The 17,711-nt window shown below is 39.0% G+C and overlaps 1 protein-coding gene across 2 annotated transcripts; it reads right to left on the minus strand.

The window, feature by feature from the left end:
- Positions 1 to 10,854: 10,854 nt before the first annotated feature.
- Positions 10,855 to 12,356, minus strand: LOC130668054 (uncharacterized). Of its 2 annotated transcripts, none has more exons than XM_057470064.1 (3): positions 12,160 to 12,356; positions 11,374 to 12,094; positions 10,855 to 11,295 (listed from the first exon to the last, which is right to left on the minus strand). In XM_057470064.1, exons 1-3 carry the CDS (start codon positions 12,293 to 12,295, stop codon positions 11,244 to 11,246), a joined length of 909 nt encoding a protein of 302 aa, XP_057326047.1. In that variant the 5' UTR covers positions 12,296 to 12,356; the 3' UTR covers positions 10,855 to 11,243. The 2 variants fall into 2 exon arrangements, with proteins under 2 accessions (XP_057326047.1, XP_057326037.1); XM_057470054.1 differs by having other exon boundaries at positions 11,374 to 12,097.
- Positions 12,357 to 17,711: the final 5,355 nt, after the last annotated feature.

Genomic DNA, 17,711 nt, shown 5'->3' on the forward strand with positions numbered 1-17,711 from the left:
ATCCTCCCTAAAGCCTCACGGAATGAACCGCGAGAAGCCAAGACACAAACCGGACTGGGAGATGTTGGTTGGAGCAGTATCAAGAAGGGTAAGACTGTCAAGTTTAAGCGTATGAGTGGTTTATGTGAATGCCCGGGGACCTTGACCACCAGAGATTACTCCGAAGGTCCTCTCTATGGACAAGACGAGTCCTACTAACCAGCAGTTGTAGCAGAGGCCAAAACCGCGAGATGGGCGTACGGAGCTAGAGCTAGACCTGGAGCTGGGGGTTATTCTACACTGCGTGCTGGATTAATGTTATTGCTTTGGCAATTCCCTTAGTCTCACGTGGACAAAGCGAGATTAACACAGTAGCCATACTCCTCTGCACGCTACATATTAACATTTCACTTGAGATTCAAACCATCAGCTCTATATAGTTACTAACCTAATCTTGGATCTACTTTTAGAAAATATTTTTTATCAAAAATCGATGGCACACGGAAAAAAAAATAGGTGCTGCAACAGGACGCATTCCTGAGAGAGCAACGAGATAAAATCATGCTGCTGCAACAGGATTTTTCGTAAAATCAATAAAATAAGGAACAAATTTCATGGGCCAATTTTTTTTGTCAGTATAGTAAAATTTAAAAATTGAAAAAAAAATTAAGTTCGGGAAAAAATTCCACTTTTAAAACTCAAATTTTTTTTTTAAATTTGAATTTTTTCTAAACTGCTATCTTAAAATGATCCAGTGAAATTCCACTGATTCAACCAGTGAACTAAAAATATGTAAGCGCGCGGGTACAGCAGCATTCTGTACATGAGTATTTTTAAGTGTTTTATTGTGTCAATAAGTGAATAATATTTATTTATTATCTTTATGTAATATTTCAATTAACTTTTATATAACAATAATAATTATAAGACACAATTTTTACAGAGTATAAAAATAAATAACTTTGGAGTAACTTCAATAGCTTGGAGCTAATAATTAAATTTTTATAATTCCTAATATATATTATTTATTTTAATACTAAATAATTTATAATTAAATATAATTGTTATTAATTAAGACTCTTTTAGTTCACTTTGGTTTTAAATAAACGTTTATAATAAAATAAAATTAATCTAACCGATTTTCTTTATATTTATATAATACACCGGCGTATAACTGGTTCAACCAGTGACCCAAGCGATCATCATAATCCACTAGTTGAATCAGTGAATTTCACTGGTTGAACCAGTGATCGCTCGATTCACTGGTGAATCAGTGGATTTCACTGGAGAATCAGTGAAATTTTCCTGGTTCATTTTAAGAGAGTGAATTTTTTTCTAAATTTTGAAATTTTACTATACTGTCAAAAAAATTGGTACGTGAAACTGGTTCCTTATTTTATCTATTCCACAGGGAAAATCCTGTTGCAGCGCCTATTTTTTTTCCGTGCAGCTTGCGATTTTTCGCGTGAGGACGCAATCAGTTCTACGATATATAGCTTTATTATAAATCATCAAAGAATTGTCGGACAAACAATTAGAAGCGTAGACGAAAATAATGATATGGGCGATAGTAATTCGCGGATAATTGGGTGGAATCCGATAACGAAATCAAAACAATATGCACGGCTGGCCGAGTAGCTCTTTGACAACGATCTGTTAGACCCAGCTGCTCCGAGTAATTAATGAGGGCTAATGAACTGCTCATTATGCTCTACATAGCAAAATATAAAAGCTGATAGATTACACGGGCTTGAATGATTATTTTAATCTCGAGCGGCCGTCGTTCCGAGCGATTTTCTCTAATGCAATTCAATGCATTGCATTTAGTTAGTGCCTGTTTTTATTTTATTACCGATAATTAATTATTAATTATTAATTAGTTGGTATTTTTAAAACAAAGAGCAGAGCGAGCATCTGGAGAAAAAGGTCGTTAACACCTACCCGGACAAATCACTCGATTTTCTCGTACTATTTTCCCGCGGCACGTCCGGCAAATAAGGAAACACGATGTATCACCCGGGGGAGACGACAGGGCAGTTAGAATTTACGGATGGGGATCGAGGGCCGGGTGGAAGGGCAGAAGGGGCAGCAGAGAGCAAAGAAATTGAAGGTGGTTTACTGCCAGCCGGTAATGACGAAACAGATGGCCTCCTGCGGGACGATGTCTCTTTCTTGTTTTATCTACCCGCGAGTGGATGCGATGAGTGTGAAATGAATGTGGAGTGCAGAGTGTGTCCCACAGGAAGACGAAGATGGGAAAAAGTATAGACGAGAAAATGGTTGTAAGCGAGTTGATGAAGTAAAGCCATTATTGGTCTAGGACAAAACCCACTCGGTGACTTTATTGCCCTGGGTTTGCCTCAGTATACAAACAATACAATACTCAATTCTTTCCCTAACCTACTAATCGTCAAAGATTAATTGTGATGCGAAAAATAAAAAGCTCGTTATTTTTTTTAAAGATAATTTTATACTTCAATTAAAGTACTTTTATAATCCGTGACTTTTTTATTTCTTCCCATTTTTTTTACGGGAAATCGCACGCGAGAAGCCGCTCGCGTGATGAGACATTGTGATATCGCGTCGTCTTCAAGTTCTTAGTTCTGCACGAAACCCAGCCAGCACTTGAGCGGCAAAAGACCACAAACGGGGATTCGTGCGAGAGCTTTTTATAATTTTCTGCATTACACTCGCGATGGCTCGCCCCTGTTCGTCCTGCCAATCAACCTATCGGCTGATACAAGAATCTTAAATAAACATCATACCGTCCCGATAAATTTCAACACCTCAGCCTTTGAACAAAAACATTTATTGTAAATAAAATACAAGTGATTAAAAAATCCAAAGTCCCGTTTTGCAGGAGCTGCACCTCGGAATGATAAGACGGTTTTATTTGTGCGACCAAACCGGCTTCTCGTCACGCCTCTGGGGTCTTCTATTCGCGCATCGGCACAGATTATCATAGATTTTGATGAGTCATCGCTGGATGGATACAAGCTCGGAGCTTCCTCGATTCTATTAGCAAAATAAATAAAGTTAAACCCAATGAAATAATAGAGGTACGTTGATATAATATGACGAAGAGGACATACCGAGTTGTATTTGCTATCACGCGGGGCATTGATCCGTGTGCCAGGTACTGCAAGACGAATACGAGTACCGATGCAATTTTCCAGAGTCATCCGTGGATCGTTATACCCAAGAAGTATATAAATAAAATAGCATTGCCGCAGAGGCTGGTATGGTAGTGAGTAACTGAGGAGTATAAAGTGTAAAGTATGCGTGCGGAATCGAACGCGGATACTTTTGCGATCTACGCCGTAACGAAGTATTCATGCATCTCGATTCCGATCTGACCCGTGAGGCGATACCTCGCGGGACACTTTGACGCGGATTCCGCTGCACGGGCCTCGATGACATAACCGGTTGGACTGGCTCGAGAATTTACCGCACTAGGAATTACTCTAGCTGATGCCGGTGCTTGCGCTGACGCTAACCTCAACGCTTATAAATATTCTTATTTATTTATTTTTTTTCCGCCGAAGAATTAATAGATGACGCGGAAAATTCATAAGCTAGATCTCGAGATTGATGGCGTTTAGTTTGGCGCCGGACAAAAAATTTATGATCAGTTTACGAGCGCTGTAATCGTCTCGCGAGTAACACAATACAGAGGCTAATTATAGAGCGTTAAGCATACAGGGTCTCCCGATACGATGTACATATTATAAACATGGGCACTATATACGTAAACTCTAAGCCCTCCCGAGTAGTTTAATTTTTAGTTTTATTTATTTTATTGTTATGTTTTTCTTTTCGTTAACGCTTTTGGTTAAGTACACATCGTCGTTCTATTCACGTCCCCGTCGTCGAGTCGTGAATCAAAATGCCTAAGACTCAGTTATTGTCGTTGAATTTCTAGTCCGTTGAGATACGTGATGATTTTTCGTGAGCGACTTTTTTGGCTGGTAATTATCGCACCGGATACTTTATTATTATTTATGTTTTATGTTTTATTATTGCTGCTGTTGGCGTAAGTGTTGTTGGTGTAATTAAAGAAAAGCAAAGAAAATAAAAAAATGGAATATGGTGACAGGGCTGTTTCGACGAGGCGACGTGTAAAATAGACACGAGGGAATACCGCGTTAAGAAGCTGGTGATTAATGACATCCAGGATCAAAAAAGATTGCTTTACCCTTCGTTGTCGTTGTCTTGTTTTCTTACACATGCTTCACATTTGTTGCTATAATTATTATTATTATCATTTTTATTTTTGTTGAGGTGGTTGTCGGCTGGGGATAATCAAATTAATATTAATAAATTTAAAAGAGATCATGACATTTTTAATTATCTTTTGATTTGGCAGTTGGCAAATAACTTGAGCTAATTCTCAGTCGTCACGTTTATTTCTCGTTAGTTTAACTACAAATTGGTGTGTCGAAATACACACTTGGAGACTTGGCTACACGATTACTTACTACGCTATAATATTTCAAAGTATTTTACAGTCATTCGAAATAATGCTGCAGTGGAATTTCTAGAGTCATTTCAAACGAGTGACAATTTCTCATTTGTCAGTCTTTTGTTACAGTAATTAGTGACACTGCATTTTTTTAAATTTATATTTTCTTACACGGAAATCAATAGATACTTATTTTAGTTAACAATCATACAAATTCGGGGTAAAATGGACTCTATGACAAAAATTTTTTTTATCTTGAACTTTTTCGGTGCCCGTTTGACCCCGAATGCCGAAACATCACTTCGCAATTCATAGTAACCGTAAAATAAATAGAAAATTAATTTTTTCGTCTTTCACCAAATGTTTGAGCTGCCTGATTAGCGCCAGCCTTCTCTATAAAATATTTTCTCTTTAAAAATATTTTCCAAGTTTCATCCAAATAAAATCCTCATATTTGCTTTACTTTTTTAACCACTTTATTTACCCACTCATAAATATAATAAAAATAAAGGAAATTCGTTTGAATGTCAGTAGTATCAATATTATATTGAATATAATTTTTCCTGGACGAATTATCGGTAAAAGGGGTTGCTGAGTCCAGTGGGATTGAGCGTAGGATGTTTGCGAGGAGCAAACGGCGCTAATTAAAATCCTGCAGTGAAAGAGACTCAGAGGTAGGTAATCAACGGATGCCCAGCGGGTTCCGGACCTACGATGCTGGTCAATAGCCAACATATATATGTATCTATATCTATATCTATATACTGTAGGAGGGTGTGCGTAAGTCTTTACCCGTTAGCTGAAAATCAAGACGATACCGCCCGCGGCCGCTGTCGCGTTTGCTCAACTTCCTCGCATCCTCTGATATTTCACATGTTCATCCTGTTATTTATCTGAAAATCAGCTTTCAATTTACTCAAACATCCATATCTCGGTCTACCTGATTTATTTTATTACCCTCCCTCAAAATTTCATTAAACCGAACCGAACCGAACTGGACTAAGAAATAGTACACTGTAAAAAGAGCGGTGTTAAAATAAAATTACACCGGTGTAGGAGGAGTAATTTACCGGTGTTAAAAATACCGGTGTTAAATCAGGGTAACCAGTGTAAAAGCGGAGTAAAACTGGTGTGAAAGCGGGGTAACCGGTGTAAAAACGGAGTAATATCGGTGTAAAAGCAGAGGTACCGGTGTAAAAGTTGGGTAAACTGCGTTCGCTTGGAGTGTCAACTTTAAAGATTAAAAAACACAAAAAATGTCAGTTCTTTATGAAAATTAATGAAGAATATTATTTATTAACAAGTATAGTGATCGAGTAAGTACAAATATTCACCAAGTAAAATATTCTAACACCGGTAAAGAATACCTACACCGGCGGCGGCGTTATTCTAACACCGGTCTAGAATATTTACACCGGCAGCGGTGCTATTTTAACACCGGAGAATTTTTTTTAACACCGGTACAGAATATTTACACCGGCGGCGGCGTTATTTTCACACCGCTTTCGGTGTTGAAATTTAACACCGCCAATTTTACCACCTACACCGCTTGGACTTACCCCGGTGATTTTTTACAGTGTAGTTATGATAAAGAATAAAAAGCACTTAGCGGCTTGTACTCGGGCTCTGCTCAACTGAATGTCGAACTCAATGGCTGGGTGAGAAAAGGAGCGAGCAAGTTTTAGCTTCTATTAATAATTCAAAGATCTCTGCAATGTAATGTAAGTAAAGAGCTGCCGGGTTGTAGGTTGGCAGTTTGTTATGCAGAGAGAGAGCTGTAGCAGAAGCAGAATGGAGGAAAATAAAAAATGAAAGCATCTTAGGCGACGATAACCAGAGCGACGTTATGCTGACGGGTGGCCCGTTTTCATTTGTTTGGCATATACGACTCCATCCAGTTGACAAACACCCGAGTTAACATACGACTTTAACATACACACGATGACTGAATAAGATAAAAACAAATGAAAGTAAAAAGCGAATGGAGCACAAGTTTGTGTATATGGTTACTGTATTGTGAAACAGAAAATACGTCCAGCAGAGCGTTTACTTTGAGAAGAAAGAGAAAGACCGAGTGGGAGTTGGAGCAGGAGCAGGAACGGCAACGAGAGTTGTGACTAATATATGTATGTTCGGGGACAGGCGACAGAAATCGCTGCGGTTTGTTTACACAAGATGTTATTCATCGACGACAACTACGGCGAGCCGAAAAGTCTTCTGGAAATAGAACAACTCTGCTCTACATGCTACATCTTGGCAGAACATGACGAGCAATAGGGGAATTCGGATTGAGACAGTAGATGCCCAAGTGAGAAGGAATAGCTCGGGATGATTGAGAAGGAGTAGAAGAAGGAGGAGAAATGCGTGGGACTGTTAAAGATTTATCATCATTTAATGGAGGCTGGATCGTAAAAAAAGTTCCTACAGCACGGGATTAAATTTTGTCAACGAGTTTGTCAAAAGTTATGTCAACACAAGTCACTTGCCAACAGCTGGCTGTAGCTGGTTATTTTATTTCCTCGTATATATTTAACGACATTAAACAAGACAAGAGGATTCGAGATGTCTATCAAGACTCGAGATCCGAGCTTATTTCAGTTCGCTAGACGTTAGAGCCGCTAAATAACAGTAATGCGATTTAAATTTATTGGTTAATTATTTTCGACACACGTCAAAGTGTCTGAGGATCTCCTCAGAATGCCTGCATATATTTAATTAACTGTTTGAAATATTCTAAATATTTACGAGTAGGATTTTAAAATAGTCGGTGGTATATAACATGGGGGAAAATGCGTGAGAGTTAAATTAGAGGTGGAAGTGTAAGTCCTCGGATGATCATTGCGTGACCCGGAGCGAATGTTCGTCATGGCCACGGCACAATTAATAACGCGGCCGATCTGTGGGTGCGGTTAGTTTAAGTAATACTGCTCTAATCTAATGCTTGTGTGCTGGGTTATGTGTAGCAGCGATTGGGATAACGAGAAAAAAATATGACCGACGGTGGAGTGAAAATAACGCCGACTCATCAGCCTGGTGATTTTTCCTCTTATTTCGTTCATTACACCGACGATTATTTTTCCCAACTGCCGCCACGTCACCAGCATCTACGCCGCTGGACGGACGTATAAGGGAAATGTTGGTTTAGGAATAAGTTCCATAAATATTTTTAGTTGTTTTACATGGAGATAAAAGTAGTCGAGGTACAGCTAGGCATGGATGTATGTACATATGGATGTAATAGTTATTCTATATGGATTTACATAACGACCGACATGGTATCAACTTCGATGAGGCAATTTAGCCGAGTTGCTCTGCGTCGGAATAAGGATGAGGGGGTGGGGAAAAGGGACCTGAGGAAGAGGTGGAGGAGGCAGAGGATCAAAGCGGCGAAACAAAATTACCGGGACGTGCGACACGAGAGTCGTGGTAGCCAATTTGTGTAAGTTGTTACTTCGATATATCTTGTGCACTAAAGACGAATCATCTTCATCCTTCTACATCACGATCGTTCCGCGATTCTACTCGGCTACAGAGTTAGCCACTGTACTGGTCTGATGTACTTATTTTTATTATTATTATTGCTATTGTTATTATTAATAGATTTGCGGTATGCGTCGAGTTGACGGGATGTCTCTGTCTCTGGAGTGACGAGAACAAAATGAAAAAGACATCGAGATCCCAGTTGTTAAATTTCTCACGCGATAATTACCGTCTTCTCCCTTAAGTCGAAGGCTGGACCCTCGTTTCGAGCGATTGGGCGAAGGCGTCGGATCAGGGCTCGGTAATTACTTTTGTCTGAATTTTTTTTTCGTCCAGTCTGCTGACCGGGAGTACCGGGACGCGGTGCTTGGAAGAGGATTAGATACGAATAAAACAAAAAAGGAAAATAAGGAGCAAGTGAAGAACAAAATAACAGTAACAATGAAAGACGACTTGAGAGATGTCGATAATCTCGAGGTCGTACCGAGGTCTGTGGTTGACGTGGATTAATCACTTGGGCATGTGCTGCGGCCAACGACGCGACGCTGACTCCGCATCAACCACCGCCATAACACCATACCACTCTGCTTATATCATATCAACGGGTAATTGAATGATATCCAGATGAAAAGCTCCGTGATTTTGTTTTTTTATTCTTTTTTGTAATGTCACTGCATACCCGGATGGCAGTTTACTCCTGCGTTAAACGATTCCCGCGTGACTTGCACTCTCTTGTATAGTTTTTATGTATACAAGTGCTGCGCAATTCAATTGACAGCTCGGATAAAACGTACATTCACTTTGATTTCAATTCTAGACAATCTTTGTATTATTCCTGATAGAATATTTTCCTTTTTTTGCGCGCGAACTGAGTACTCTTAATAATAGAAAAGAGTTTTCACTCGGATAAGTTGCCCACTGAGAAAATACTCGACGAGTTATTTTATAGAAGGGAAGTCGTAACTTCTACTTCAATACATAAAATTTTTTTTCACCATCTAAATTATTTTTGCAGAGGAAAAAAATTTTTTTTGAAAAAGACACACGAACTGGGACACAGCGGATACCTGAGATAGTCTTTAAAAAATTGTTCTAGTGACATATCTCATTTCCGTGTGCAGATTTAGCGTCTTGGTGTTTTGGTGTCTTGGTAGAGGCATCTGATGCTGGCATATATCGGACCAGCTATCGCCAGTCCTTGAAGCCGAGAGGCCTGGTCGTAAAAAGAGTAAAATAAAAGGTAAATAAAATAGAGAAGAGACGATGAGGATGAAGAACAAGATGGGAGATGAGTAGTCGGGTCTGTGAAGAGTGGGTACGACAAGGAGTTATGATATCAGCGGCGATCGGCGTGCCAAGTGAAAACACGGTGGCGTGAGTAATATAGAACCACAGGGTGATCCTTTACGGCAGTGAGTGGCTCCACCGCAGAAGGAGAAGGACCCAGTCAGTGGGCACAGCACACATCATGATAATAGACCGGGTGGGGGCCGGATCGCGGGGGAATAAAATGATCCAAGCGAGATGGTATCGCGATCCTCCGAAGCAACCCTGAGGAAAGAAGCGAGAGGGTCAAGGTGATGCGATCCCGGAGCAGTCATCGTCCCCCTCGTAAATAAAGACTCCGGGATATGATGCCCGAGTACGAGCTACCAGTGCCAATCCACTCGTCCGCAGATGCATCATCAGTCCTGTGCTTCTCATCTCGACGGCTACGGCCCAGCCACCGGATTCCCATTCTCCATCTAGATACTTTTCTCAACGTACCTTCGATTGAGATTTGCTCAGAATTGTTACTTGTTTTTATCATTATTATTTCTTTTATTAACTCGAGCCAAAGGAGATATCCAATCCCAGTAGCTTCAATTTTCAGTCGATACCACGAATCCCTCGGCGTTTCCACCTCGCGATTCCACAGCAAGAAAAGTGAGCCTACAAATTGAGCATCAGCTCTAGAGCTATCATCATTCTCGGGACTTGATTTAGACTGTGGTTTCGCTACCGTTCACGTTCAATCATCTTCCTCCTACCTTCCTCCTCCAACCTACTCTTTCCGTCTACATTTTATTTTTTATCCAGCTAAAATAATAACAAATTTCACGCTTACCCTACACCTGTTCACTTAAAAAGTATCAAAACACCTCATCCTAGCGCCCGTGCTCACGAGTGATTATTGGAAAAAGGCAGCTGGTTATTTAAAAATAAACGCCGCTGTACATCTGATTGGCACCTTCCCTGTCATCCACCAGATTATCAGAGGCATAACCTCCCGGGTTCATTAATCCACAGTTATTACACGGACCCTTTTTTAACCAGCCTCACGTCTATATATCAAGAGGATCCGAATTATTATCCGCGCATTATAAACCCCTCGATGCAATTCGATGACTACGATTTGAATGATTGGACGTTGCGGATGCCGGGCTATCGAATAACAGCCGTCTCGATGATCTCTCGTGTGCATACTGTAGTTCACCACACAACAGTCTTGCTCACGTCTGTTTATATGTATATGGATAGATGTATTTAATAGGTAGAGGTAGACACGGCATCTGGTTTTGGATTTAATGGGAAACCCATGAAACCAGACTGCCGAAATTCACGTCGTGATTAGTTATAACATGAAATACTCTCTTCTTATTCACTGTTTTTATTTATACTCGTTTCGGGTATAATTCTAAAGGCCACCGTCATCGAGATCCTGATGCTCGTGTGTCCCCTATCATTTAATACTAACACTGTTTATATCGTGAATACTCTTATTCCCTTTTGCAACGTCTACACGAATGTTGTTTAACGAAATACTTACCGATAATACTGCTGGTGTGGTTTAATTCTCTGGACAAGTTGTCACGCAAACTCATCGTGTGTCCTAGTGAAATGAGAATCTAACCTATTTCGCACACGCAAACGTTCCCAAAAAATATATATCATTTGGTTTATTTTATTTTATTTAATTTGCTTTACTTGAAAGTCTATTAGATGTACAATTTAGAATTTAATTTGCCGAGTTTCAAATTACTGCTTTATTCTAGTTCATTTTTTTTATTTTTTTTTTATTATTGTTGGGGCAAAGCTGCGATGAGTTATTGGTGTTTGGGTCTCTTGGCTTTTATTTGGCTGGGTGTGATGGAAGAGATAAATAATAAAGTTCTTAAGGTTAATGGCGCCAACGACACTGCGCTCGGTTGATTCGACATCCGGATAAAATAGTTTGATGGCGGTTACGCATCGACGATCATCACCCTCTTAGTGTCCTAGTGTTTTGTGCACTCGTTCGCGACTTCCTTCTTCCGCAAACTATTTTTCTGAGGCCAAATGATCATAAACTTCCATTTCCTCCCTCGCTTTTCGACCCCTTTTCCTCCAATTTTCTTCAATTTACAAAATTAAGACAAAAAATTCAAACATAATTTCAAATTTCTTATCATAAGATTTAGTCACTGACTTACATGGCTCGAGAATTCGCTTCTTTGATTGGATCGCCGACGAATTCGTGGACAAGGATCCGAGTTTGAGGGGCGTGTTGGTAAATAAAATTTTCTGACTCCAGAATATTTCTCAAAGCCGTCAGTCTCTTGAGGTCATCGGCAGATCTGAGGATCGCGACGTCAGCTTTTGGGTCAGGCGGCTCTGGTAAAATTGAAAACTTAACTTTGGGTTCGTTCTTTTCCTTGCTCATTTTCGAAACGGTCTCAGTTATGTCTCTTATATGTTGGACTGTTCTAGTAAACACTTCTTGCCATGCTGATAATTCATCTCGTTCTTCAACTCGCTGTTTATTTTCTTTTTTCTGCGACGTATCTGCACTCAAAATATCTTGAGTTGGAATGATTTTAAGCGGAGACTCTTCTAATTGTAGAGAAATTTCCTCACTTGCTAGGGGATGATTTGAAATATTTTCCGCATCAGTTAATTCATTTTTCATGGGTATGTTCATATTATCAGGCTTCGGGTTTACATTATTGAGCTCCAATAAATTAATGCCCCATTTTTGTCTCAAAATATATTGAGGAATTTCTTCAAGTTCCGCTTTCACAGAATAGTCCAAATTTTTTACTCCACCCGCATTTTCAATTTCCGAATCAAAAATTAAAAATTCTCTGCTTTCAATTTTAAAATTATCACTGGCCATAAAACTATTCAACCACCCGATTTTTTTATCACTAAATACTTCTAAAAAAAAAAAAATTTTTTTTAAATTAATCATAAATCAAAAAATAAAATTTGACTCTCACCTGTACCCAAAAATTTGTTTTTCAATTTAGACAAAATATTTGAACTTTTTGCCAACTGCCCATAATTTAAATTCAAAAATTCTTTTAGTAAAAACATTTTTGTAAATTTACAAAAAATTAATCGAGTAGAAGTCATACTAGAAAATTTTGTTTATTAATTTATGAGTGAATCAAGCTAAAGATAAATTGTATCACAAAACTTTCTATTGTTTATGATAGAAAAAAAATAAAGAAGTAAAACAAAAAGAAATCGAGGAAAAAATTTATGACGCATTGACATTAAATAATCGAATAAAGAGATCTTGGTAACTTTGGTTAATGACGAAAACTTTCAGTCCTCAGAGACCAGACTCGTTTCCACCCTCGAAGGACATAATATCCTTATCTAGAAAAATCGATCAAAAATTCCGCCCCAGAAAAAAAGTGGCTAATATTTTATTTTATCTCGGTAAAACAATATAGAGTATATGTCACGAAAGTAAATAGAACTCGATAATAAAAAGCGTAAGACGTAAGAATGGCGAAAATTTAAGTCGTGGTCATTCGTGCCACGTACTCAGATAACCGTGGATAAAAGTTTAAGGGCGTGTTATCGTGAGAATACGTAGGACATTAAAAAAACGCACGTGTCCTTAACGGTGGTAAGTCGATGCAATTTTAAACGGGCTATTTCCGTCCCTCCCAATCGTTTCTCCCGGTCTGGCTCGGAGAGTACGAGTGACACATGTCCCCAATGCCGCTACATGAATCCACACACATCCTCAGAATACCAAGTAGCTCTAACAAAATATTTCATACGAATTAAAATTTATCAACTCGAACAACTAAACAAATAAATATATAATATTAATCTACGGAAAAATTAGTCTTCGGCTGAGTAAACTGCCAACGGTAAAAGAATCTCGTGCCTCCTTCGAAATCCCATTTGTATTTTTTTTTATTAAAATCGTTAACGTGATCATATAAAAAGTTATAGCGCCAAGGATTCAATTGGCGCCCAGAGAAAAAGGGGTGGGGAGAAATTTTTAGCATTTAATTTTTTTTGGTAAACTGAAATTTTTTACTGAAGATATTAATTTTTTTAAAAAGAGTTTGATATTAATTTCTACTTACCCGAGTCAAAAAAAAATTCTAGTTTAGTCTTCAAAAGCCTCAATTCCTTTGATGATTTATTTGCCGCCCAGAAAGTAACTCTACTTTAGTACTCAAAATCCTCAACGAATGAAAAGTTATACTTCGGACTTTGGAAAATTTTCGATAGAAAAGGGAGGGGGGAGAATACGTCGAATGAGACTTTTAAGGTTCAGATGCGGATAAAATTATTCCTGTATGTTTTGAGTATTTTGAGGCTTTAATCCAGATTATGTTATTCCAGTTTAGTCCTCAAAGTGGTAAAATTGGTCAGAACTACTACTCTGAAGACTAAACTAGTATAACTTTCTACACTGCTATCAATCTTAAAATTCTAAATTGATCTTAAAAAACCTCATTGAGAACTTTGAGGCTTAAATCCGAATTTGTTTTTTGACTCGGGAACTGCCAACGGCAAAAAAATCTCGTGCCTCCTTCGAAACCCTATTGGTATTTTTTTTATTCAAATCGTTAACTCAATCATACAAAAAGTAACAGCGCCAAATATTCAATTGGCGCCCAGCGAAAAAGGGGTGGGGAGAAATTTCTAGCATTTAATTTTTCTGATAAATTTAAATTTTTTACTGAAGATATCAATTTTTTCTTCAAAAAGTCTGATATTAATTTCTACTTAAACTTTAATCAATTTTCAGTATAAATTGTAAATAATGAAACGTAATTACAATTACGTAAAAAATTGAGTTGGACATAAACGTGAAGCTCCCGCGAGGAGCGGTTATTTCTTAGCGGTCCAACAAGCTGGGACATTAGCAATAAATTCGTAAGTCCCCAGTGCCAAATAGCATCATAGGGTCGTGCCCACGCCTGTGCCAATTGTATAAATTGGCTATGACAAAGTTATCGTGTAGGACGTGCATCCATTTCTCTCTACCCACACGATCTTATATATTTATTTTCTCTCATTCATAATGCCTCTTCTTTTTTTATTCTATCACGTCATCCTTATTCACACAAACTACGGCAGTATCTAATCCAGGCTAGCGCGACCCTCGGGTCCTTATCGCGCGCGCACATATTTTGTCAAACCGCGAGGGAGAACAACGACCGATAGTTTACCGTGTCAAGGAAAAAACTATAAGACACGTTGCAGGTGCGTGTTCACTTCCTACATCTTCTCTCCCCTTCCTCTTGCTCGTGCTCTTGCTGTTGCTCTTCAACTTCTCCAGTATTATCTATTTCTTGTTCTCGTACTTGTGCTGCTACTTGTTCGTTTAGGTTTTTCCCTCGTGATCGTTTGAGACATCGTTCCCGTGAGGCTGACGCCAGTAGAAACGTGACGTTGAACCTTTGCCCTGCCTCACGTCTCGACATTCCTACGAAACCGTTCAGCAGATTCTTATTTTTTTCTTACAATCGCAAACCAAAAAAATAATTCCATAATTTTATCGCTCGTCATCTCTATTATGTAAATTTAATTTGAATCTCTCGGTATACAAAAAGCGATAAAAAATAATTTTTAAAATTGAAAACTACAGAATAAATAAAAACCGATTGGATATTGTAAGAGTGTGAATTAGTTAGGAAATACCCGGGGGCTCATGAAGAGAGTTTACATTCACGAGCTTTTTTTTTCTACCCTTGTGAATAGTCGTAGTCGTGGCAGCGGGTGGGTTACGAATGAAACCGCTCGTTTATCAGCAACCGACTCGAGTGAAAGCGACACCGAGGGCTGGTACGCGCGACGAATAACAATCTCTACCCTATATCAGTGAGTGTATATACAGTAAAGTCGAGTCAAGCTTTCTGCAAATCGTACTCTATACTTTCTACCACCAAAAGCAAAAAAATTTACCGTCAATATCTCGCGGAAATCTACTGAACCCGCATCCTAAGCTGGTTTTATTTATTTTTTAATCCACTCAACCGACCCCAGTTGACCAATCACTCGATCAGCTCATTGGAGCTACAAGAGCTCCCGAAATATATTTCCAATACCGATACCGAGCGAATGCCCTCTCGATAATAATTCAACGGTATTGTAAATGCAAATATATTTAAAGGGATTCAGGTTCCAGCTCGAGCTCCAGCTGATCCAATTTACTTGTTGGGTCAAGTTGTTAACTTTTTCGGGCTTTATTGTTTTTCTCAAGTGTATTATGTGTCTTGTTCGATAAAATTCAAATGCTGTAGGAAGAACCGTCGGCGGGTTCTTGTCGCCCCATTTCGCAAGTGTCGTCGTTGTGCCGGGCTAATTTGTCAGTTGTCGAGTTAGCGTACTCCTGGGGATTGCTTACAGGGGGCGGGACATCCTCCGGCACGAGCGTTGTATAATCAACCGGTGAATATCTGAACTGCTTCGGAAGCTGCTTTTGTGTATACATACCGAGTAAAGTATCTTGTCTCACAGGCTTCCTCTCCACTAAAACCCAAAGCGCTTGCTTGCCCCAATAGCTATCGCCTTCTTCACGCTCATTTATAAAGAAGAGCCTCCCGTTGGCACGCGATTGATCGTGCCCAGTTTCATCACCACGGGCCCATCCAATACTCTACTTTATACTCTGCTTCAACGAACGTGTCATAAAAATATCAAGTCGTTTTTGCCCATTATTAAATTCATATCCGTCTCGATGGATTGATTACCCACTTTCGATAAATTATTCATTTATTTATTTATTCAGATGTTGAAGTAAAAATAGCAGCAAGTAAATTAGCTCTGAATAGTCTGACAAAATATGCTTTCGTGAAATGTGTGGGATTTTCGTAATAGTAATAAGAGAAACTGAAAAATAGTGGATATGAAGTGTGGCAAGGGGAGAATAGACATAGCTAATGTAAGCCAGTTGGGTCATATCTCGGTTGTCACATGGCAGGGAAGAAGAAGAGCCGTGTTCCGGATTTTCGGGGCTTTGTAGTCATCCATTTCCCGGTGAAACCCCTCGTGTAAATTATTTAAATAAACAAGGATGAGGACGAGGACGAGGACGAGGACGAGGAAAAGGAGTAGGAGAAGGAAGAAGGAGTAGCTGTTCTGAAGATTGGCTGCCGCTATTCGCACATCTCACTCTAATACTCTATCTCAGTCACTCACTCATATCAACTGTACTCTGCTGTGTGGGTGAGTGTATTATTTGTGTATTACTCGTGCTCGGGCTCAGTGACGAACAATTACCCCCAACTGGTATGACAGACAGGGGGCGAAGAACATCAGAGCCGTTCGCCTACTCGTCTAATGAATTTTAAATTGGCTCGCATTTATAATGCGCGCTCGTTGACAGTCTTAGAGAAAGCTTTTTCGAATGACATTGTAAAATTGCCGTGTAAATGTACACACAGAACACAAGATTATTTTATTTTCTCTTCAATAACCCGAGCCGAGACGAGACGGACAGAGATATTGGCTCGTATGAATTTATTTATATTTTTAAAAGAAATGAAGCAGAGTTTTATTTAAAAATAACCAGCCATGTGGTCCATCTCGGACAAACTGATAAATATTACTCTACTCGTACACTCGTGTCTTATCTGGTGGTTAATGCCGTTTGATCTTGTACACAGTGGATAGGATGAATTGACGTTGTGTCTCTATGACATTTAATAATAACTCTTATTCCGTCTCTGTTTTATAAGACGCAGAGTTTAATTAATATTATACTGACTATCGTGTATTTATCTTGTCGACTCTGTAGAGTATCGTAGACAATACCGAGTAATACTATAACGGTGGTCGAGGAGAGAGATAGCAGGGTTGCGGTAACAAGTTTGCCCAGTCAGCCAGCCAGTGGATGTTACGCCAGTGATACACCAGAATATCCTACATATATATCTATATATATATTACATACAGTAACATTTGCAGCTTGTGATACCCCTCAGGCTACTCAGTCTGTAACTTATCCAGCACATCCACGCGTTTCCGCTTACGTTTACTTGACTTAAGTAAACAAAAAAAAAAAATTACATATTTTTTACAAGAGTTTAATTTTTAATAAATTGCAGCAATTCATAATTTTTTAATTAAATGATCCCGTGAACGGATTTTTTTATTGGGCTGAGGCATTGTTCAGAAGTAAAAAAATATGTCGGTACATTTGTCAGGGTGGAAATAAATTTGATAGAGTAAAGGGCACCCTCGTAGACTTATTGCAGGCAGCTTGAGTTGAGCGGATCTTATAAATGTCAACGAGCCGCGGAATCTGTCACACCCTCAGGACAGAGTTTGCGGTTTTTTTTCAAGGTTTGTTTCAAGTAAACCGAGTTTGAGGGAGTCTGAGAGGGTGAGATTTAAAACAATTACAAGGAGTCTTTGGTTGTGCTGAGACGAGGGGAGAGTTAATCTTGAGGGCGGTTTAATTAAAAGTGGTGCCAACTGACGGGTGGCCATCGATCAACACTCGACTTGAGCTATCACAGAATATAATATTATTATAGTATATTGTATTGTATTATTTATAAGTCATAGG

The sequence above is a fragment of the Microplitis mediator genome, chromosome 1, assembly GCF_029852145.1.
Source record: "Microplitis mediator isolate UGA2020A chromosome 1, iyMicMedi2.1, whole genome shotgun sequence".
NCBI lineage: Eukaryota > Metazoa > Arthropoda > Insecta > Hymenoptera > Braconidae > Microplitis > Microplitis mediator.

Coding starts and splice junctions, on each gene's coding strand:
- LOC130668054 (XM_057470054.1), bottom strand. CDS start 12,295: ATGACTTCTACTCGATTAATTTTTTGTAAATTTACAAAAATGTTTTTA. Junction 12,098..12,159: donor AAACAAATTTTTGGGTACAG/GTGAGAGTCAAA, acceptor TTTTTTTTTTAG/AAGTATTTAGTGATAAAAAA. Junction 11,296..11,373: donor GAAGCGAATTCTCGAGCCAT/GTAAGTCAGTGA, acceptor TGTAAATTGAAG/AAAATTGGAGGAAAAGGGGT.